This window comes from Scophthalmus maximus, chromosome 8 (genome assembly GCF_022379125.1).
Source record: "Scophthalmus maximus strain ysfricsl-2021 chromosome 8, ASM2237912v1, whole genome shotgun sequence".
NCBI lineage: Eukaryota > Metazoa > Chordata > Actinopteri > Pleuronectiformes > Scophthalmidae > Scophthalmus > Scophthalmus maximus.
The window spans coordinates 25,286,025-25,309,285 of NC_061522.1; the positions used below are offsets into that span (position 1 = coordinate 25,286,025).

General features: G+C 43.5%; 1 protein-coding gene and 1 non-coding gene across 13 annotated transcripts in view; both read right to left on the reverse strand.

The window, feature by feature from the left end:
• Positions 1-371: 371 nt before the first annotated feature.
• htt (huntingtin) overlaps positions 372-23,261 on the reverse strand; it is a 54,946-nt gene continuing 32,056 nt past the window's right edge. For 4 of the 12 annotated variants that reach the window (XM_047333772.1, XM_035636678.2, XM_047333770.1 and 1 more), the window contains 47 exons: positions 23,028-23,128; positions 22,704-22,850; positions 22,337-22,457; positions 20,586-20,731; positions 20,315-20,496; positions 19,961-20,184; positions 19,679-19,805; positions 19,458-19,582; positions 19,242-19,352; positions 18,975-19,052; positions 18,113-18,336; positions 17,936-18,014; positions 17,641-17,802; positions 17,494-17,549; positions 17,252-17,400; positions 16,994-17,130; positions 16,787-16,903; positions 16,477-16,599; positions 16,109-16,368; positions 15,826-15,968; positions 15,482-15,710; positions 15,122-15,263; positions 13,755-13,934; positions 13,396-13,572; positions 13,098-13,174; positions 12,717-12,852; positions 12,458-12,580; positions 11,970-12,177; positions 10,933-11,078; positions 10,566-10,743; positions 10,336-10,437; positions 10,015-10,199; positions 9,805-9,931; positions 9,547-9,650; positions 9,108-9,262; positions 8,880-9,019; positions 8,700-8,785; positions 8,455-8,585; positions 8,206-8,338; positions 7,932-8,087; positions 7,611-7,801; positions 7,188-7,302; positions 6,862-7,075; positions 4,440-4,659; positions 4,050-4,212; positions 3,644-3,804; positions 372-3,514 (listed from right to left, as the gene is read on the reverse strand). In XM_047333772.1, coding sequence (XP_047189728.1) covers positions 3,301-3,514; positions 3,644-3,804; positions 4,050-4,212; positions 4,440-4,659; positions 6,862-7,075; positions 7,188-7,302; positions 7,611-7,801; positions 7,932-8,087; positions 8,206-8,338; positions 8,455-8,585; positions 8,700-8,785; positions 8,880-9,019; positions 9,108-9,262; positions 9,547-9,650; positions 9,805-9,931; positions 10,015-10,199; positions 10,336-10,437; positions 10,566-10,743; positions 10,933-11,078; positions 11,970-12,177; positions 12,458-12,580; positions 12,717-12,852; positions 13,098-13,174; positions 13,396-13,572; positions 13,755-13,934; positions 15,122-15,263; positions 15,482-15,710; positions 15,826-15,968; positions 16,109-16,368; positions 16,477-16,599; positions 16,787-16,903; positions 16,994-17,130; positions 17,252-17,400; positions 17,494-17,549; positions 17,641-17,802; positions 17,936-18,014; positions 18,113-18,336; positions 18,975-19,052; positions 19,242-19,352; positions 19,458-19,582; positions 19,679-19,805; positions 19,961-20,184; positions 20,315-20,496; positions 20,586-20,731; positions 22,337-22,457; positions 22,704-22,850; positions 23,028-23,128 — 7,005 coding nt within the window. In that variant the 3' untranslated portion in view covers positions 372-3,300. The remainder of the gene's footprint in view (positions 3,515-3,643; positions 3,805-4,049; positions 4,213-4,439; positions 4,660-6,861; positions 7,076-7,187; positions 7,303-7,610; positions 7,802-7,931; positions 8,088-8,205; positions 8,339-8,454; positions 8,586-8,699; positions 8,786-8,879; positions 9,020-9,107; positions 9,263-9,546; positions 9,651-9,804; positions 9,932-10,014; positions 10,200-10,335; positions 10,438-10,565; positions 10,744-10,932; positions 11,079-11,969; positions 12,178-12,457; positions 12,581-12,716; positions 12,853-13,097; positions 13,175-13,395; positions 13,573-13,754; positions 13,935-15,121; positions 15,264-15,481; positions 15,711-15,825; positions 15,969-16,108; positions 16,369-16,476; positions 16,600-16,786; positions 16,904-16,993; positions 17,131-17,251; positions 17,401-17,493; positions 17,550-17,640; positions 17,803-17,935; positions 18,015-18,112; positions 18,337-18,974; positions 19,053-19,241; positions 19,353-19,457; positions 19,583-19,678; positions 19,806-19,960; positions 20,185-20,314; positions 20,497-20,585; positions 20,732-22,336; positions 22,458-22,703; positions 22,851-23,027; positions 23,129-23,261) is intronic. The other 8 variants (XM_035636681.2, XM_047333778.1, XM_047333771.1 and 5 more) reach the window with 5 other exon arrangements.
• LOC118313281 lies at positions 18,791-18,920 on the reverse strand. The gene has a single exon (XR_004794436.1). It is a non-coding gene; the product is annotated as a small Cajal body-specific RNA 14 (non-coding RNA).

Genomic DNA, 23,261 nt, shown 5'->3' on the forward strand with positions numbered 1-23,261 from the left:
TCAGTTGGAGTCAAAGGTCAAATAAAAAACAACAACCTTTATACAAACTGTTAATAAATTGTATTGTCTCTGTGTTTTCTGCTCAACACAGCTTGAACATTTGTTGCCCGTCTGGTTAATTTGAGCTGGCTGGCAACAGCTTGTTCTTTATGGGGTGCCTATTGTACAGTGGAGCACACTTCGCCACATTTAGCAAGAAACAACGTATAAAAAAGTCAAATTTTTTAAGTCACTTGACCAGATTTACAGCAATATTTGTGAACTTTTGATATTTACTTTTCTTGTAAAAGATAAAATGTAAATGTTAAATCTAAATGTTACATCTACACATCTACAAGTAAAATGTGTAATTAAATCACAAAACACATGAGTTAAGCATCATTAAATAATTTATTCATTTCTACAATGGACAATATGCAGTGATTAATCTCTTAAAAATAATTGAAATTAACAGAAATACACAATCTTTTATTCATATATTACAGGTAATTGTAAATAAAATTTAAAAAAAAATAAAGCAGTGGATGCCCTTTAAAATGCAGCAAAGTGAATCCTCAGTCAATGCAGCTTCTACCATCTCCAGAGAATTACTGGATAAATCACAATTATATGACAAGTGCTCACCAAACTGTACTTTATTCTTTACTTTAACTTTTATAGAAAGGGGAAAATAGGTATTATTTTATAGCAAAGCCCCAACATGGTAATCATAAAGACAGGAGTGATTATGGGACACTTAAAGAAAATGGCAAAGAAAAGACATAACATGGTGATTCTCTGCTTTTTCATTAGAGACTGTTATCCACCAAGGTCCTTCATTCCTCCAGTGGAATAAAAATAAAGTCTTAAAGGGGAAGCAATCGTTAAATCAGTCAAACATGACCTTTGTCCTTGTCCTCCACTCCCAAAATCACAAAAGATTTCTGTTTAATCGTATTACCCCCTGCAGGGAACTCCACTAGGTAATTTGTTTTTACGCCTGGGGAAGGATACTAATAGAAAAGCTTAAAAGAATTTTTATCTCTGTCCAGTTTTTAAACAATTTCCTTACACATAGGTAGTGTAGAGGAAAACATTTTTCTTTCATCTTCCATTTCTTTTATCGTATCACAGATCCAAACTAATCTGAGAAAAAACTGATTTAATCTGCTTAAGAGGCCTCACATTGGAATTTCAATAACAGCTGCAGAGGACTTATGAATTGTGTGAATACATAATTTTATCATAATCTAAGGAAACCAGTTACATTTCCTTTTAAAGGTTGAGAAGTGGGGACATATTTAGAATCAATGTTTTTACTTTTATGTACTGTGGAGCATTTAAGAAATTATCTAACATCAAGGTGACAACTTATTAAGTGCTTGGTGTATTTAATATTCTCCACAAAGACAATAAATGATTAAATATTTAACCAAGACAAAATATTTAAAGCTCAACAAAAACAGAAAACCTCAGCTGTCACATGGCATAACTCGGCCAGACCTCTTCTGACTGTTGATTTGTCAAAGCTGCTGTTGGTTGCTAAGGTTACAAGGCTCCCTTTAAATTGTTTTCTCTCCCGCATGACAGTCATGGAAACCGTAACCCACGGCAATACAGTATCAAGGACTACGCAAGAAAATAGCAGTAATGCTAAGCATGCTTTCAAGCTTTCAGTGTACAGGACATACATATATTCAGTCTTTTATCTAAGGCAAGTGTATGTACAGAGCAACAAACGTCCAGCTCATTCCAGGCAACTCAAGGCTAAGTCTTCAATGAAACAGGCTTGTAGCTTCCTGCCTTCGGCAGATAAATCTTCTAATCATGTATGTAGGTGGGTGGGTGGGTGGGTGGTTGGGTGGGGGTGGGGTGGTGGTGGTGGTGGTGTGTGTGTGTGTGTGTGTGTGTGGGGGGGTGTATGTGTGTATGTGCACGCGCATTAAGACGGCAAAAAGAATATGACATCACATTATAAATCTATTTAAGATCTCATCTTTTTACACAGCAATCATGCACCATGGCGTCCATATTACTTTACAGTTTTACAAGATACAACGATAACTCCATTTAAAGGTGACTAACTTACTTCCAGTCTTATTACAACAATAGTCACATCTTACATTCTGAGAATTCAAAGATAAAAAATTACAAGAACTCAACAGTTGGAATCATTCAGGTGCACTGGGGAGTTGTACGTATTAAAAACAAATTACTAGACAAATATAATATTTATCATAAAATCATAAGGAAATTAATTCCCCCCTGCTACTGGTTTAAAAAAAGATAAGTTTTGGTATGTGACTTTAGGTGTAGATTTATGGGCCCTTACACAGATAAAACAGCAGAAAGTGAGGTTTTTTTTAAATATATATATATATATATATATATAGCTCAGTTTGTACTTGTCTGTGTCTTCTCACTAGAACATCCACATATCGTCATTGACCAGATGCAGGAATCATAGAAACTTGTTGACATGAGTCCAAACAAGTTGCCATATCTGCACTGGCAAATACAATTGCAACACCCATCCCCTGCTCCTTAGGTGGAAAAAATAATAAAACAAAAACAACTATGCCTCCAGTGATCATTCTTACACATTAATGTTTCTATTTAATGCATGTGTCACAATGACCACAACAAATATAAAAAGGTCTTCATAGAAACTAATTATTAACAACTTGTGTCAACACATTGTCAATTTCCTAACCACAACTCTCTTAAACAAAACACACTGAAAAATAGTTGCATTAAATCTTTAAATATGTAATTATTTTCTAATGTTTTTCTCTATTTGACTTGACTGACATCACAATACTCAAGCAAGTCCTCACAGGAAAATAAAATCTATTTTTTTGTTTGATTAATCATATATATATATATATATATATATACATACATATATATATATATACATACATACACACACACTTTTAAGGTGCTGTCATTCGTCTTGAGGAATGATCTGTGGGTGGATGGGTGGGGGTTTTAGGCAGAACCAGTTAGAGGGTTTGCAGCCAGTCTCCTTCTTATAGGTGCAGGAGCTCAGTCCATTCAGAGACTTGGACATTTCAGACCCCAAAATTGACATGATTTAGTTTTATGCTCATTCTTTTGAATTCATCATGGTAACTCCAGTAATTCTGTCTTTGTAATAAAACATACCGTAGTTCCCCACCATCACAACTCAAGAGGGAGGTATACAGGGGGATCTAATTTTACGACCTGCCACATTTCTCACATTACTCCAATTTTCTACCCCTGCTTCATCCCCACCCCCCAGGCCTCTCTCCCTATGGGCCTCCATGTCTGTGGCTCTCAGAGTGATGTATCCTGGTGGATTGAGTGCAGGCAGGCCAGCAGCTGGTAATAAGGACTGCCAGGCGACGCCACAGTCTCGAAGACAGACTGGAAAGCCCGGCGGTCCAGCTCTTCATCAATCTGGTGCCGGTAAAAATCCATAGCCGCCAGGCAGAATAGGTTGATGTCCACCACTTCACTGGAGCCCATTCGGCTTATCACATGTGGCAGTCTATTTGAGCGCAGGTGAGGTTAAGGACAACAGACCAGTGTCATTTACTCACATTTACACTTCTGTGCTCATACAACAACCCAATCACTGTATTGTACATGAGCTCTGCTGTGAGTTATGTAAGGATACAAGGCTGAAATCCACTGGGAGGTGGAAGCAGAGACAAAGAAGCAGGAGAGGCTCCACATGGCCATGGCCACTGGTGTCCTCTGAGTGAAGTTGGACAAGGACAGCAGCACCCAGTCTCGCACCATGGACGACTGGCCCGTGGCATGAAGTGTCTGAAAAACCTGGGGAGGGGCAAGTTTGGATACAATGATACAAAGATTTAGAGGGGGGGGACTAAGCAGCATTTCTATGGTTAAAGAACTTGAAAAAATAAATCAGGAATAATCAGATCCAATTTTGCCATTTGAGCCTTAAGTGTTAAGATTCTACAAAGTTTTTCATCTTATTGTTAAATAAATTGCACAAAAGAAAAAAAAAAAAAACTTGAGTGATTTTTATTTGCAGGGACTCGTGTCCTGCCACTGACCTTGTACACGACAGTGGCCATGAATTGCGGGTAGGGTTGCTGATTGGACAGGAACTCTCCGATGACCTTGTTCATGACGTCCTGTGGCGGAAAGAAGTCATCCAGAAACTGTGGCAGAATCCTGGACACCACCCGGGCCTCGCTGGGTAAACCCTTCCTGATTCTGCAAACAGGAAATCCCAGCAGAGAAATGATGATGGGAAACAAAACGTAGGAAACTGCTTTTTATCACCATGTACAGTAGATTATTTTTGAACAAACCCAACATAGGTGTAAAACAATATACGTGAAGGAAGACTGGAAAATAAGAATGTCATATGTGTGGTTTGATTTTCTTCTACAAATGTGTGCTGTTTATGTAGAACGGGGGGTGGGTGTGATTGTGTGTACCTGTCAAAGAGCACAGAGACCCTCTCCATGGCAACAATGATCGACTCGCTGTCTGGGGCTTGAGGGTCAGAGTGGGCGGGGCGACTGGCAGGGCTGGCTTTCTCCTTGCCTGAGGAGAAACCAACATGACCCGCCGTGACGCCCATCGTCTCTGCTGCGACAGAGCCAGAGTCAACCTGACCTCTAACCCCTGTCACGTCGGAACCTGACGCAAGCACCGCTGAGAGGACGAAAGGGGGGGGGGGGGGTTTCAGACCAGAATTTAGTTGATCTCAAACAGAAAATTTGTGAATTTCAGGGAGCTAACCACGTCAAGCAACATTCTTAAGTAGGTTTTCCATAAATGACTGGTATTTAAATTATTAAGAGATTTCCAATGCCATGTTTCCTGGGTACAGTGCTACAGTACATACTAGATTAGCCTCCTGTGACCCGAATGTGCTTCAGCTTGCACTGCTCTACAGGTGGTATGCAGAAAGTTTTAAGTCTGTTTGCATTTGCAAGAGCTGAAGTTAACTCAAGGAATTTGGTGGTTAACTCTCAGCAAAAAAAATTCTAGCATAAGGACAACAAGCTAAGAGTTGCTAAAGTTAGTAGGTACTAACGTAAGGGTTAGAGGTAGGGTATATCAAAGGGACAGTACAGTGTCCACAATAGTGTTTCCCATCAGTGACCTAGACTGAGGCCACACCACAGTTTCATCATGAACTTTTATAAAGGTTCACACTTCTCAGTGTTGACCACAAATTAATTGGTGTGATATTGTCATTATCAACATAGGTTGCCACACTTTACCATTTAAAATTAGTAAAGTCTCTTTTCCTTGACTTATTGTTAGATTCAATCACTCCCCTGTTCCCCACTCACAAACGCTCTCTCTGTCAGTCGGCCTTTCCTGTCCATTGGCAGCACCAGGAGGAACCCGGCCACATCGGTGCATGAGAGCATGTGTTTGCCCAGGACTGTATGTGTATATGTAACACGTAATGTACATATGATATGCACATTTAATCATCTACACCCAGCTCAGCTGCTACAACAAACGATCTAGTTCTGTGGGAAACACTATAATACATATCGGGCAGAAAGCAGTTCTTTTTTTTATTCCATCATAGTTGAAATGGAAAGCAATGGTTGAGAAATGGTTAAAACCTATTATAAAACAGGTAGCTGAAATCAAGCGATCTGATCGGTTCAAAACCCTGATATAATTAGAGTATATAACGGCTATGACGTTGAATCAGATTGCACAGGTCCGTATCACTCCGCGACTGAAGTAACTATTACAGAGCTGGTTGCCGTAGCCTGTGAACCGTTCCAACGTTAATTGCCAGCGAACCCAGCTCCCGTCTCATAGCCTTCTTTCTGAGGAACGCTAGTGGGTTGCATAGCAAACACCGTGCACTGTGCAGGCAGCAAGGAGGGACACATTTTTTGTATTTCTAAAAAGAAAAGCTTTTTTGTGTCAATTACATTCATCTTGCCATTCTTGTAACCTTTTATGAAAGCAATAGCTCACTTCAGGCCGTGATATACGCTCATTATATCACAGTTAAGTGGGTCGCTGGCCCTCCTCGGCGTATACCACGGCCTGTCGTGAAACAATTGTTTAAAAGTATTATCCATGAAGTGGTTCACACTGAAAACATGTGGGTACTATCAGTCTGGACAATTACTAGTTGGGTTTCTAAAATATAGTATTTTAATTTTAAGCACATCTTTTCCCTTCTACCAGACATGCACCCCCACTCTCCAACGTACAAGCTACATGTTAAAGCCAATACTAGAGTAAATCACAACAGTTACCTGTACTTACCTGAAATGGTAACAATGTTAAAATGGGACAGATTTGCTCATGAGTAACTTTTTCATACATTAAATCTCAATTTGTCTCTAGATACAATTTCTTATTTCAGCTCTTGTATGTTATTTGAGATGCATGTGCATTCAATCCATTTTAAGCTAGCAATTTAGAACTGCAGTTGGCTCAGTGGCAGCCAGATATTCTAACAATGTGTTTTTTGAACTTTGCATTATTCTCTTTTAAGCCTTCCCTTTGTTTCAGAGAAAAACATTTTCTTTGTGTATTTAATCGCGCTCAACCTGCATTGCTACTCAACGTCAGGAAGGAAGGGGTCTAGGACGATAACACAGGAAAGAAATGACACATAGCCTTATTGAGGCAGAGCCTTTAACAGTTACATTTGCACTGCTGTAAGCCAAACTAATGTCGGTAATATCAGCCTCAGTGAAGAGAACTCATAAGTAGTCTACTACGAATATACCATGCAGGAAACTGAGCCAGTTAGCTTGATGCCATTTTGAGAGGTTGCAGCAGCAGTAATGAAAGGATCAGTTTTACTACAGTGCATTCTGGTGATTAGCCAGCATGCAGGGTAAGTCATGTTAGCACCTTTCTTACCGGTGTACATGCAGGTTAGCATGAGGCCTAGTGCAGCCATTGCTCTGTGTGGTGACGGCATGTTGACTCGATCCACACTGAGCTTGACCAGTGCCTCTCCATCAACACGGGACAACTGCTCCGACAGCAGGAGGCGCTCCAGACCACGCAGCACGCAGTGATAGATGACCGAGGGAGTGGAGTCCTCACTGGCTGACACCATCACACCACACAACTGAAGGACAGGGACAGAAGCGAGAGCCGGTTAGAGAAACAAGTTTTCATTTACATTTCAACTTTTATTCTATTGGGTCCAGGTTTGTTTCCCCTTATTAATTTTCCCTTGCCTGTATAACTCCAGCCATAAACTCAGCTCCTACATCCAGAGGGTAGTTCTCCATCATGTAGAAGGCCACTGCACACATCACCAACACATGCTGCTGGTTGTGCAAGTTCACACAGCTGCAGAACAAAGACGGAAGTCATGCACAGTGAGGGGGACAACGTTTGGATTAACCTGATTATGTTTTAGACAAAGATCTGTCCCTAGTGGCCAAGAGTTGCCCTACACCATTTCCATCACCTCTTTAAACTGGATAAAGCTTATTGATTCAAAGATCCACTTACACTGTGTGTGTATGTGTGTGTGTGTGTGTGAAAAATAAAGCCAAACACATTGGCTTTATTTTGCCCTTCCATTACCAATTCAGCTCATAGCTGATGAAATGAGGTTAGGGTCTGCATTTGTTTGAGTAATGACAGAGACTGACTGAGCTATAGCCCGGAGGTTGGAGAGAAGGTACTCGGAGACAGTGGGGATGAGTTGTTTGGCCGTGTCATCAAGCAGGTCACACTCCAACACATACAGGACTCCATGAAGGGCCCCCATGCGGCTTGGCAAGTGGGTGCTGCGCAGGGTTATCTCCAACAGGCGACACACCGGCTCAGCTATTACTTTGTCCTGGAAATAAACATTCAAGGTGCTTTACATTTTATCTGTAGAATATCAAGATACAGGTTAATTGTATACTTAATCACAAACGCACACATTCTACCATCACATTCCGTCCACAACCCACTCAAGGCCTCACCATGCCCAACACAGCAGCAGCCTTGCAGATGGCAGGCACCAGGTACTGATTGAGGATCTCATCCTCCGGTGGGTGGAGCTTCTGCAATTCCATCAGCGTGGAAAACATCATGTCAAACTGGTTCCTCTCTGTGAACAGGTCTGACACTGCCAGCAGCTACAGAGAAGGGCAAGAGGGAGCAGAAGTTGGAGAGGTTAAGAGAAAAAAAAATTCTTTGGTGCTTCAAAGCATGGGCTAATGTTCCCATTAGGTCTTGATCTGTGTGGCAACTCACTGATCGGACCACTTCACTTATGAGGATGGTTGGAGTTCTCCTGTTACTTGGGGAGCCAGGGATCAGCCACTGGCTGTAGAGCTCCAGGAGAAACTGAGAACAGGAATGGATGTCCACACCTGCACGGTGCTTCCTGAAAGCACAGAGACAATGGTAGGTCACAGTGTGCAAGCTTATTTCAATGCAGGTTGATGCCTGATGCACTGGAGACTTAAATACTTAAATATGAATGTGTGTCATTTGTCGAACCTAGAGTTTATAGGAGAGATCGGCGGGGAGGTGGGTGCTGGAGTGTCTGCTTCATCTTCTTCATCCTCACCCCATTCTTCCTCCCTGAGAGGAGTGATGTTGTTACCCAACCACACTGAGTGGATGGAGACCTGGAGAGAGATTACAAGTTAAACACACATTTAATGTGAAATGTAAACAATTTCAACCAATGCATTGTTCAAGCATCCCATTGACCATCACTGCTTTTCACGCGCTTTTCTTACCTGTCCCAGTTTGTAGTCCATGTTGCCCATCTCCCGCTCCGTGTTCATCTGAAGCAGCAGCTTCTCATGGCTGATCAAAGTTCCTGCTGAAACCATGTTTAACCACAATTCTTTCAGATTTAACAAATCAAAGAAATAGTATTTGAATTGTTGAGTGTGTGGATGTAGGTTGTCGGTTACCTGCAGAGGCTGCTGACAGAGAGGGCACGGGGTCCCAGGCGTGGTATGGGTGGTGTGTATGGACATTGTCTCTCTTTGAGACAAGAGCCTGAATCTCTCTCTCCACCTCACCCCTGATCACCGCTAGTTTCCTTCCAAACCTTTGTGCACAAAAATAAAAATTGTGAATATTGCCACATGCTTATGTTAGGCTGCTACACAGTCAGCAGATAATGGTTGCACAGCTACCGTGTTTCAAGGGCTTTGAGGCTTTTGTTGCGGGGCTGCTGTTCCAGACAGCTGACTGCAGGGTTGCCAGCAGTAGGCAGGGTCATGGCACTCAGCACCAGGCTGGTGATTGCCTGAACCGCTAAAACATTCAACTGGGTACGCTCCAAATCCTCCTAAACACCAAAGAATTAACAAAAAAATTCAAATTGGTAGGAAAGACATGCAAGAGATAGACAGGGAACAGATAATTATAAAAATAATTTCCCACAACACACTGTAGTCTCAGGAGTCATGAAATACAGAGCATGTTAATGAAGTACATAAATGCTTGTCCTTGTTTGTCAATATAAGTCATTTCATGAGTGCATATGTAGGAGAAGCAGGTTATGTACTTGTATGAATCTTACTAACCAGCAGCAGGTTTACCAGTGAAAATGGTTCTGTTTTGTGCTTGTACCTCCTGCTGCGTCTCCACCTCCTGGTCCATTGTGATGGGTTGGGTGACCAGCACCCCAAGCAGAGTGGCCCAGGTCTCCTCAAACTGTGTCCGGCTACTCCAGCCTAAATGTACCACAACCACGGTCCATGCAGATGTGAAAATATCACATTACAAAATGAATTCATCATTCATAAAAGGAGATATCAGTGTGTTAAGATACTATATACAAGAATAGAGACAAAGTGGGAAAACTAGATTTCATAACCGTTTCTGTACCCAGTGTGTTGATGCGATAGAGAAACTCTCTGAAGACATCTTTTTCCTGCAGAAAGTCAACAGGGATCTCAGGTAACATTGTGCTAAACTCTCCTCCAGGCTGAGGGGACCAGCCCAGTTTCCAAACCTACACACAGACACAGCATTTAAACTAATACACTAATGCATTCTTGTAACTGATTTGCACATATAATTTCATTTCACACTGACCAGTGGAGGTACTCGGGTGTAGCTATTGACAACAGGCAGTCGGGACAGACTGATGACAATGCTGCGCAACGTTGGAGTTAGAAAAGCTGGGAATGCAACGTTCCTATGGTGACCCAAGGCGAGGATGCTCTGCAGGCCTTCCACCAGCTCAGCCATGATCTCACATGCCTGCCACTCGCATATGTCTACAACACAGAATAAACTTGACATAGATCTCTTAAAGTTTTCAAATTAGAGCTACTCAGAACATCAAAAAAAACAAAAAAAAAAACAAACATGCATAAACATCAAGACAAGATTTGCATTAAATAGTATGCTCACTTTCGGCATGTGCGGAGTCCACTTGGTCTCCTTCAGCGTCTCTTTCCGCCTTCGTCTTTCTCTTCTCTGGATGCAGCAGCTGGTCACCAGGACTCGCAGCCACTGGGAAGACCAAAAAAATGTTTGATCCACAATGAGATGACACAAAATGTTGAGTCTCGAGGCAGTCATGGCATGTGACAGTACCAAACCAGAGGGACTGTACAAACACATCCTGCTGTCCTCATTACCTGCAACAATGATCAGACGTAGGCAGTAGATGAGGGAGCAGGTGTGTGTGGTGTTCTCTGCAGTGGACAGCTTGTTCCACACACAGGGCTGCTGTAGGGCCAGACACAGGCAGGACAGAGCCCACTGCAGGTCCACACTCAGGGGCAACTGATCCTGGAGCAGACGCCACACCACCACCTGTGAGAGTCACACAGTCAGGTTAAGTCAGTGGAAGTAAAGCGATCATAGAAATAGTATTACTTGTTGCTACAGTTTAGGATTTCTAATCTGAAATACAAACAAGATAATTTTCCATCAAATTACTTTGATTTAATGCATCGAGTCATCGCTCTCATCCAGAGCACTCATGAACATGTGGTCTGTTACCTCGGTGGCAGTGCAGGTGAAAGTGGTGATGAGGTGTTCCTTGTCAGAGGGAATGTGTAGAGAGGAAGGCAGCTGGTTCACACTCAGGAGGTATTGGGCCAAAGCTCTGCAGAGGGACAACACCCTGGGGTAGAAACCGGGCTCATCTGAAACAGAGTGGGAAGTCTTATGAGAGGGGAACAAAATGAAAGCACTAGGAACAGCACTCGGACTCAAACTTACCTTAGTTCTTAAAGAACAACTATAAAAGAAAGTGGTCTGATAATCTAAACTATTTATTCCTCATAAAACATAGTTAAAGAATCCCAATCCCTCCAAAGTTTGGTGGAACTCTTTAGTAGTGTTATATAATCCTGTTAAGAAGCCAACACGCACGTCACTGCCAGGCACATTGTGAAACCACATTTAATCTGCGAGATCTGGATTTTTATTTGGATAAGCGCCAAATTGCACACTGATATACTGGTCCCATAAATAAAACACCCCTCCCCCCAATAAGATCCATGCATTATTACCACTGCCATTGAGACCATATTTTCTCCCACTGTCCATTTGTTTGACAGCAGGATTACGCAAAATCTACAGTTTAACAGTTAACACGAAATTTGGTGGAAGGATGGGACATGGACCAACAAATAACCGATACAATTTTGGCACGGTGGTGAATGAACGATTTTTTCCCCCATCTTCTTAACATTGCTAGATATGAGTGTTATTTCACAATTTCACCGATTACCCAGGAAATAACATATGGATCTTGGCATATTTAGGGGACTGATATCTACGTGTGTGCAATTTGGTGCTGCTTTATTGTATTCAGGGCATATTGGAACTTGAGAGGAATAACATTCTAGTTCCATGGGAAATCAACGCTTCTTTCTTATGTTATACCACCAAGCTTTGTGGAAGTCCGTTTAGTTTTGCGTAATTCTGCAGACAATCAAACGGACCGCAGATGAAAACAACCTCCTTCGCAGAGGTAATGAGAGGTAATGAGAATCTTTCTGAATCATAATGCCCATCCCTCCCACTCTCACCATACACATCAGCCAGTTGGTCCCAGTAGGGCTGGGGTTGGGAGGGTGGCAGGAAGGACCTGTGTGGAGCAGGAAGTGACCCAGTGACCCCTGCTAGTTGCTCTAGGGTCACCTGCAAGGCAGTCTCCAACAAGAGCGAACCCTGACCTCGTGCTAACCGTTGCTTGCCCATACTCAGGCATGGACACAGTAGGCTCAGGTTGAAATCCTGGTGAAAAAGACGACAGAGGGCAAAATATACATTTTAGGCATGTTAAGTTACAATGAATGTTTTAATCAATAAATTGAAGAATACGTGTTTGTGAAGTCTGATTTCTGGACACTGCAACAAAAACAAACTCCACACCATTATATTAAGAGCACAGAATTCAGACAAACCAAAAACTGCTGGATGAACAAAAGAACTATATCCAAGTTATGGTGAAAAAAAAAATTCACTGGGGAATGAAATTGTGCGTACAGAAGGGCTGTGTTTGACACTTTATCACCTTGCCGCTCATGATGTTGAAGAGGTCAGCAGGAGGTAGTTTGGTGAGTAGTTCTGTTGTCTCCAACAGGGAAACATCTCCACGAAGGCAGCACTGAGACTTCACCAGAGCCACGTACCACTCCTAGAAACAAATGATTGTTTCACATCTAACCATTTTGTGCACTTTTTTCGTCTCTCTCAAATGATGTCTGAAACCGTGAAAGATTCACAAGTCCTTTGTTGTCAAGGATGGACTGTACAGAGCTTGCATCCCTCACCTTATCTGCGATAACCAGTTCAGGCGCAGGGGGTGGATCTCCATCCAAGGGGTGTGAAGTCACAGGAGGGGTGGGGCTGCTAGTGTTGGCAACAGTGGCTCTGAACCTGTCCAGCAGGGAGTAGAACCTCTGATGCCTGTGACAGAGGATATGACATGTTAATTCATGTATCCATTGGACAGAGATGTAAGAGTGATTTGGATTTCGAATAGAAGTGGTAAGGGGGAAACTCCAAACACAAAAACTAAAACTTGCATGTGCATTGTTGTGTATGCTTATGATTTGGTTAAAGTAAATAAAGCAAATAACCCCACTAGTCACAAGTAAAACAAAAAACTAAAACATATTCCTCAAAATGGCTGCAATACACAGGAGTAATACCTCGGAGCGAGTCCACTTGTCTGGAGGTATTCCTGGATCCTGTCCAGTTCCTCCACAGGCAGCTGGGCTATGCTGTTCTGGAAGGTGTCATGAAGTATAAGGAATAATGCAATGAAGTATATGATCATTAAACAACACAGATTGTAAAACATTTCAACATAACATTTTCTTGAGTGAAATAGTAAAACTTTAAACCCAAGCTTTCTCATAAGAGCGCCGTAGGCAAGAAAAAAAAAATCAATTTGCCACCAAACTCCTGTTTGTCACACAAAAATATAAACATACAATAAACAGGTACCTGTAGAGTCTCAGCTAGCAGCATCTCTACCCTGCGACACGCCAGTGTGTCCACCATGCGAGCGAGAACCCTGAAAGGTGTACTGAGCAGCTTGTCCACATACAGCATCAGCAGAGATCCAGACTGACTCAGGTGGATTCCTTCCAAACACTGCAGAGTCTTCTTCAACATGGTAGGCTGCATTGGAGAGAAACAATAAGGAAGGGAAGGTGGGCAGGTGACAGCAAGGATACGAGGCGGAGAGAGTGCGTGAAGGTGGAAAGGAAGGAATGACAAAAGGTTAACAAGTTGGTCGACCCAGACTAAGCAAAAGAGGACAATAAAAAACTCAGGCAGTGAACAGAAAGGTGTCATCTCACCGTAGTGAGGTTGTCACAGCGTGACTGGATGGCCTGGATGAAGAGGCCACTGGCAGCTGAATTGCGGTGCACAGCGCTGATGAAGTCCTGCACTGGAGGCTCATGGGAAAGGCTGATGAGGTCACGCACATGGTTGACAATCAGCCAGGTCAGATGCTCTGAGTCGTGGAGGTTTTGACACTAGACAGGTTGAGAAATAAAACCAAGTATGCACTTTTAATTGTTAAATAAAACATGTTCCCTTTACTAAATGGTTGAGGTACAGATTAGGGTCCAAAATGTACTTTTCGGTTTACCAGCCAAGGTGGCTGGTAGATTAAATAAATTTACCAGCCAGACAGATTTTTCCCTAACCAAAACTACTAGGTTTCCTCCTGGTCTCCTGCTATGAAGTCTGGCCTTCTGCTGCAAATGGTGTCTGCAGTGGCGCCCCCAGACATTTTTCACAGGGGTGGCCAGATGGGGCGACTGAAAATCTCGGGGTGGCACACCAAAACCAAAAGCCATAACTGAATTTCTGGAATTCTATTATGCCGTTGTAGTATATTGGGAGTTTTGGAATTGAGGTTTGGAAAGATGGATATTGTTTATTTAAGTCATGTAACCTTAGTTATTAAATACTCCTTTTCCCTTCTTACCTTAATTTGGGTCTTGCTCCGTCAAACCCGAGACCTACTTATATTATTTAACTATCATAAAAATATACTTTATTGATTTAAATTAAATAGTACCCACTGTAAAATATCAGAAGCATTTTAACGCAATGTAGCATAATTATGCATCATGCTACTGCCGCGGCCCCCCTCTGACCCCCCCCTTGATGGCGCCACTGGGTGTCTGTGTGCCAGTGCCCCGCCAGAGGTCCCACGCCGCAAAATGGGGGGTCCCGGCAGGCGCCGTAACTGGGGAGATCCACAAGAAGGGCAGACAGCCGTTCCCAACCCCCTCCACCTAACCCCCCTTACGCAACGGCACAATTCAAGTCTTTTGTTTGTAGCTGCTACTGTATCCCAAGTTCGCACGGTTTGATGACTGATGCAATTAAGTCAGAGTGGCGTGTAGTCTTCATAATTTACTCGCCAAACACTAAATTTACCCACATTTGGCGACTGGCGAGTGGTAATTTTGGACACTGGTACAGAGGATCCATTGGTTTTCAAGAGCACTGCAGTATGGTGGAGGTTTGTTGTCCTGGTCGTTTGAGCTTCGGCTCTGAACATAAAGACTGATTTCTCACTCATGTCATTCTCAACATGTTTGAGCAACAGTCATTAGAGTCTCTAGCTTGGAATAATACATCTTAGTATATTTATGATTCACGGCAGGAACATTTTCTGAAACATTTTGCGTGTAGTTAGCAGTCTCACCACATAGTCACAGAAGAGGATAAGGGCTCCCCTGCGTACAATCTCTCTGTTGACCATTGCTAACCGGGACTCCGGCTTGTCCTCTTCACCTTCCTCTGAGGAGTGAGGGCTCAGCAGCTTTGTGCACGAGAGGCTTTGTCTCCTGACAGAAGGAAAACAGAGGAGAGAGCCAGGATTGAGGGGCAGAAGATACAATCCTGTGAGTTTTGCACAATTTTTCTGTCAATGTAGCATACCAGAACTGCTTGGGATCCAGTACCATAGGAAACCTCTATTCGACAAGTATTTCATTTTATTTTCTGTCTAATGTTTTTGTCACACTAAACTGACTTCGATGGGGTTCTGACACTGTGCTCTTACCTGGGTGTCTGGTGAACCTCAGCCCACCAGGAGTAGTTGGTGTAGTTGATGATGAGGAGGACCTGGCACCAGAGGAGCACCAAGGAGGGGTGGGTGGTGATGAGGCACTGCACCATGTTGTTCAGTCCCTCCAATGGGTAGAAGAGGCTAGCCTCAGAGCCAGTCTGTCCACTGCCATTCTCGCCCTTCAGGAGACGACTGGCTGCAGCAGTGATCCTACGAAACATTCCTGAAGGAAAAATAAAGTTTGAAAAACATTTAATTGTGAAAAAAACTTATATCCAAGGTAAAAAAAAACTTGACATTTAAAGAAACGAAAATTAATATTAAAAGTATGTGCTCACCACTTTTGAAGACATGTATGAGACACATGAGGAGTGTTCCCAGCTGCTGACAGTAGAAGGTGTGTTGTTGCTCTGTAATGTCCACTTTAACCTCTCGTGAGGAAATGTCATCCAGCAACACTCCCACCAGCTGGAGGAGAAATCTGGAGGGAGGGGGAACAGGAATTTTTCATTTCAGGTGAAGGGAGTAAAAAAAGGGAACATTTCAGAATTGTGTAATAATAATAATCACTCAATCAATCCTTTGATCAGATACATATAACTGGACAGTGAAGACACTAACCTGGCAAAGGTTTCCTCAGGTAGGGCTTTTTGTGCCTCTCCATTAGTTTCCTGGTTACCGAGAGTGTCAGCACCAGCCATGTCATCCGGAGAGAGGCTCTGCTGATGCAGGCGGTGGATTGTGTGGCACGAGAGGAGATCTGGGGACAGTGAGAGCTCCTGAACCCGGGACAGGACAATGTCTTCAGTGGACTGGGAGACAAGCACCCTGAGCACTGCGAGGATACCGGACACCCAGAGCTGCACAGTAGCTACTGATGCCTAGAGGAGCAGAGGCTTGATTAAAAAACATTAAAAAAAAAAAAAAAAATCAGATAGCCCAGTCAAAAGTAAGCAGGGTCTTCGTGCATGATCAGAGGCAAGTCTCACCATGGTGCCTGGGATGGCGAACATACTCTTGAGAAGCATGTCAACAGGCCTGAGAGAAGAGGGCGCTACAGTCTCAAAAAGAGTGTTCAACACGCCCAAGGCCTCTGGAGAGTCCAGATGCATCTGTTTGGACAAAACGTACAAATACGTTCACGTTTTTAGACCATTTGATGACATACATTGTAGACTCAACGATTTCTATTCATCAGTATGTGCCAACATTTGAGTTTACTGTATAATAGCCCAATTTAAATTTCCCGGTCAAAGAGGTGACCAATTACAAACAAACACCATTCATTCATTTTCCTACTTGCTGCTTGGCAATCATGGGGAGTATGACATCCGCAATCTGTCTGGACAACCTCTTCCACTTGTCCTCATTCTCTTTGTGACACTGCTGCAGTACAAGGATAAACATCTCCAACACCTAACAACATGCATGTAAAAAGGCACATGTAAGTCAGAGAAAAGTGTGTCTGCAATATTTGAGGAAAATAGCCTGCTGCTGTAACCATACCTGATGGTACTGTACGAGTCTGAGCAACATGGAAACCACCACTTCTTTCTGTGTGTCCAACTCTTTGCCTGCATCTGCTTTGTTTGAGCCCCTCAAGACAAACAGATCATGAACTATCGGCTGCAAGGCCGGGATGGCTGTCGAGAAAAAGTATGAAGGGGTCATCAACCCATCGAAAAAAGTTAAAGGGCTCAATAAAACATGCCACAAGTACAGGGAATGATTGGGTGTGGTATGTATTGCTTGTGTTCCTCTCACCATGTGTGACAGCTTTCCTGCCACTTGCCATGATGCCGTCACACAGCTGGATGATCTTGGGAATGCTGATTATCTGCTTGGAGTGGTAGCGCTCATAAGAAAGTAGCACCAGGAAGAAGAAGATGTTGGGAATGATGGCCTCCGAATCTCTGTTGAGAAGTGTAACAGGAATTATTTTAGTTTCCTACATGTGGCTTTCTTACATTACCGTGTCACAAGATTCTGGGTTGGAAACAACTTACCTGAACTGTCCCACTTCAATGTATTCAAACTGCTTTAGGACGAAGCCGATGAACACCTGAAACACAGACAATATTCTCCTGAATGAGACAACTTTCAGAAGCTTTAAAATGAACCCATACAAAAGCATCAGTATGTGCTTATTTAACCTGATCTGAGTCCAGCAGGCAATAGTTGACTCTGAGCTGCACAAGCTGGGCGAGCAGGTCCAGCACTTGTCTCTGCAGGGCCACAGACGTGCTGGTTGTGTATTGCTTCAGCGCTTTAATCACCAGCGGCTCAAACAGTCGAATGTGGTTGTGGATGGCATTCTGGAGGGATGAGGGGAGAAAAAAAAGCACAGAAAACCTCAGTCAAGAAAAATTTAGTGTCTTATTTAGTGATCTATGACATTTTTAGCTGCTCATAGTCACAATTTGGAAAAAGTTGCAAGACAATAAGTACTTTGTCTCCTCTGTTGCGTGTAGCATTTGCGATGTTAGACCTCAGCTGATTGGATGCTTTTTGCATTACATCAAACCATCTGAAAGTTGAAAAAGGAAAGTTCTGTAATGTCATATACACTGGACACAGAAGTGAATGTCTGCTCTTGTGTATAATCTATATGTTGCTTTGACTCACCCAGAGGTGTCCTGCTCCTGCTCAGCCTGCACCATGTTGCGGAGACTAGCATCAGCGAGAGCCTGGGTGAAGTGTGTGTACGGTGCCATGAAGCAGTAGTGGTAGAGGCCTGGTCTCAGGCTAGACGAGCCAAGACGCAAAGCCTTGCCCTGGGAACGGCTGGGTGCACTCAGGACGCCCTCGTACTGGGAGGCAAGGTTGGTGCCAAACAGGGTCTTCAACAGCTGCAGAAAGTGAAATATTTCAGTTACCAGACAAAATACACCATCCAACTTAGACTCCAAATACGTCTTTAAAGAAACGTTCTTCCAACTTTTCATGAATTACTAGACCAGGTGGGTTCTCAAATTCTGAAATTAGGTCTGAAAGAAAATATTAATTATTTATTTACTCAGTGTCTTTACATCAAATTCCAAGGATGTCTTGTTTGTGTCTTTTGTCTTGAATTGGATTAATGTTCATATAATTCACATTTGATTAATGCAAGTGACACATACTTGACTGTGATTAACTTATGAAAAAGGTACTCTATCTCTGTATTAATAATGTATTTACATCATTCTTAATGCCAGTCCTATTCAGCTTGTCCAACAGTTAGAAAATGTTCTGTGTCTAAAGGCGCAGATATGGTGACATCCAGCTAATATATTACTGCATGTCTCTGGCTACATGAATATGAATGTATGGCACCATCGCACAGGGAGACCAATGCCTTTACAGGCCCTGTCGGCAGGAACCAGCCTCACTCTTTGTGGAGTCGTACCGGTTGCAGCACACTGCTCAGTGCTGGCACCATTAAGACTGCCACACATAGTAAATAACAAAATCCACAATAGGCAACATTAACACAGAGATTACTGACCTGTTGGACACAAACTGTAGCCATGGTTGGTTCTCGGGAGAAGCAGGACTTCAGATAGCCCAAAATTTCCTCCACACACTAACAGAAGATATATCATATCATTATATTATACTGATTCCACTCAACGTGAATATAGTGTTTGTTAAATGGTTTGTATTGATGTTAAAAAAATTAACAAAATTTGCTTCAATCCATCAGCAAGTCCAATGACCAAAAACCACCTCCTTTCCTGATAACGTCCAATAGAGCTGGTAAGAGAATCTTTACCTTGCTGATGTCGTGTAGAGTGGCCAGCTCCAGCAGCTGAGACAGAACATCTAAAGTGGAGCGCAGGAAACCTCCAAACTTCTCCTGGCTAGTGTGGAGGTCCAACGTTACCTAGCAGAAAAATATGAAGAGCGCAGTGGTTAAGGCTCCAACCCCCCCTCTCCCACACCTTCTTTTCGGTTAATAAGTGGTTTAAGGACATATGCATATTCTCACCTTGTAGTTGGCATGTGTAGCTTTAAGGACATCATAGAGCTTGAGGTAGGGTGGAAGGTGGTAGAAGCTGCCAAGCGTGGTAGATTTGTTTATGCCTGCGGACCCTGTGCTGTCTGCTGGCCTGCCTGCTCACAAAAAAACACAACGGCCACATCTTGTCAAATATTCAGACACTCAGATGATCTGTACCTGTGGTAGTGTATAGTGAGGTCCGCATCTACCTGCGTTTATCTCGTTGCTTTTCTTTGGACTCATAGGAGCAGCACTGGGCTCAGCAGCCTCCTTCTCTTTGCCTTTCCTGCGGATGGGACTGAGGGAGGGGGTGTTGCTCAGGGAGGGGAGAGTGGCCTAAAAAGTATGGAACAGGGTACACAAACTTAAGTCATTGTCTTCCTGCAGACGCAACTTGTAGATAAATGCCTCTAAAATGTGTCTTACAAATAGATCATGTTGGCCATGGGCCATAAAAAAACCAAACAAATGTCCCTTTAAATCTGACTTACCTTAACTGCTGGTCCTGGTGGTGTGTCATCCATCACATGGGCACAGATGTTGAGGACCTTGAGCAGGTGGGAGAAGAGCTGCTCCACCATGGCCACCAGGGAGCGCTCTGACAGTGCTGCCCAGGGTTCCTCCATCTTATTTGTGCCTCCACTAGTGTTCGCGCTCCCACTGCTGCCTTCTTCCTCTCCAGTCCAGGGGTTGTGCATGCATTTAGGAGCCACAGCTACAAACATCAGACAGGTTAAACAAGAACAGGATACCAATCCCTGAAGGTTGAGTTGGTGGTGGTATGTTTTAAAATGCTGTACAATTGCAAGCTACAACATGGTGACATTTTTATGTATATTACACACCAGCAAGCAGATTGCCGGAAAGCAAAAGTGCATCCTGATGTGCAGAAAGATCCAGTGGAAACCAGGCGGAGGACAGTAAGGAGAGGACCATGTTGGCCATTCCCACTGTCAGAGTGCGCCGCTCCGTGTCTGGTGCCGATGAGGAGGTCGAAGAGCCTGGAGCACTGCTGGGATGGGACAGACTTAACACACGCACATACGTATGTTGGGGCAGAAGAATACCATTAAATGTACAATGGAAGAATTCCTGATGGAGAGAGGCATCACAAACCTTAACGCCCTGCCCCGGCTGCGGTTCAGACTAGAGCGAGAAGAAAAGCTGCTACTGGAGCTAACATAGCCACAGTGCCAGCCTGTGCTCCAAGTGCACACAGGAAAATTTGAAGCCAAGAGGCACAAGGCTTCACAGCATCCAAACTGCAGAGAGACAAAAGGAACGGTATTAAAATGTATGTATACACTGAACAAAATTATAAATGCAACACTTTTGTTTTTGCCCACATTTTTCATGAGCTGAACTCGAAGATCTAAGACTTTTTGTATGTACGCAGCACTTCTGCTTTGCCAAGATAATCCATCCACCTCACAGGTGTGGCATATCAAGATGCTGATTAGACAGCATGATTATTGCACAGGTGTGTCTTAGGCTGGCCACAATAAAAGGCCCTCTAAAATGTGCAGTTTTACTGTATTGGTGGGGTCCGAAAACCAGTCAGTATCTGGTGTGACCACCATTAGCCTCACGCAGTGCAACACATCTCCTTCGCATAGAGTTGGTCAGGTTGTTGATTGTGGCCTGCGGAATGTTGATCCACTCCTCTTCATTGGCTTTGCTGTCGTATACGCCGATCCAGAGCATCCCAAACATGCTCAATGGGTGACATGTCCGGTGAGTATGCTGGCCATGCAAGAACTTGGATGTTTTCAGCTTCCAGGAATTGTGTACAGATCCTTGCAACATGGGGCGGTGCATTATCATGCTGCAACATGAGGTGATGGTCGTGGATGAATGGCACAACAATGGGCCTCAGGATCTCGTCACGGTATCTCTGTGCATTCAAAATGTCATCAATAAAATGCACCCGTGTTCGTTGTCCATAACATATGCCTACCCATACCATAACCCCACCGCAAACCGCTCACCCACACGACGCCATACATGCTGTCTGCCATCTGCCCTGTACAGTGAAAACCGGGATTCATCCTTGAAGAGAACACCTCCCCAAAGTGCCAGACGCCATCGAATGTCAGCATCTGCCCACTCAAGTCGATAACGAACTGCAGTCAGGTCGAGACCCCGATGATGACGACGACGAGCATGCAGATGAGCTTCCCTGAGACGGTTTCCGACAGTTTGTGCAGAAATTCTTTGGTCGTGCAAACCGATTGTTGCAGCAGCTGTCCAGGTGGCTGGTCTCAGACAATCTTGGAGGTGAAGATGCTGGATATGGAGGTCCTGGGCTGGTGTGGTTACACGTGGTCTGCGGTTGTGAGGCCGGTTGGATGTACTGCCAAATTCTCTGAAACGCCTTTGGAGACGGCTTATGGTAGAGAAATTAACATTCAATTCACGGGCAACAGCTCTGGTGGACATCCTGCAGTCAGCATGCCAATTGCACGCTCCCTCAAAACTTGCGACATCTGTGGCATTGTGCTGTGATAAAACTGCACATTTTAGAGTGGCCTTTTATTGTGGCCAGCCTAATGCACACCTGTGCAATAATCATGCTGTCTAATCAGCATCTTCATATGCCACACCTGTGAGGTGGATGGATTATTTCGGCATAGGACAAGTGCTCACTTACACAGATTTAGACAGATTTGTGAACAATATTTGAGAGGAATAAGCCTTTTGTGTACATAGAAGACTTTTTCGTCTTACATCTTTGAGTTCAGCTCATGAAAAATGGGGGCAAAAACAAAAGTGTTGCGTTTATAATTTTGTTCAGTGTATAGAAACACAAACACACAAAACAAGTGTTACACATGCAAAAAGAGCCTTATAACCGTGTGGTGGCTTACAGTTAGGGCCCTGGAGGTAGAGGAGGTAAAAGCATGGGATATGGCAGTTACAACTCTAGACAAATTGTTCTCCAGTGTGACATCAGACACGGTGTTGGACAAGTTGTAGCCTCTGTATGTCCTGGCAGAGAAAAGACAACAAGCTCATCAAGGACTGTTCTGGAATTTTGTCATGACCTGCGCAACTAAACCACTAAAATTTGACAAAAGAAAAGTAAATGTTATGGTATCAAGGCCTGAAGATAAGATGGCTGACACCAAAGGTCTGATAGTCTTTGCAATACAACATATAGTATGTCCAATGAGCATTATGGTATTTAGAGCCAGTGACATGAAACTAACTGCATGTGAGTTTTTATGTGTTTACCTTGTGATGGTGCTAACGGTGAACTGGGAGGGTGGTTGTGTCTCATGCATAAGCAGCTGCAGGTAAACTGAACTCTGGTCCCGCGCGATAGCCACCACTGGGTCTACCTGGCCCTGGTCACAGTCATAAAACAACCTGGACACCAGTCTGGTCGAAAGACGGGAACATGTGCCGAGACATGAAGGAAGGGGTAGTGGATATTGAGAGGAGAGGTATGAATAAAACAGTTTTAATTCATTGTACAAAAATCGGAATAAAATGTGCTTGTCTAAATTATAGACAAGATGAAACTCACAATACACTATGTAAGAAAATATAGCATACCTGCTGACAGCGGAAGCAGCCACGTGCCGCACTCTAGGATCTTCATCTCCCAACAGACGGATGACTACGTCATTCAGAATTCTGCCCTGCAGCCGCAGCCGCTGGACGAAGAACAATGTGGACAGATGAGGATCACAGTGCAGGAAACTCGAGATTGAAAACCTCACACCCTTATGTACACTTGTGTATCTAAAACATTAGGACTTGTATTTTGCACAGCAAAAAAATTAAAGG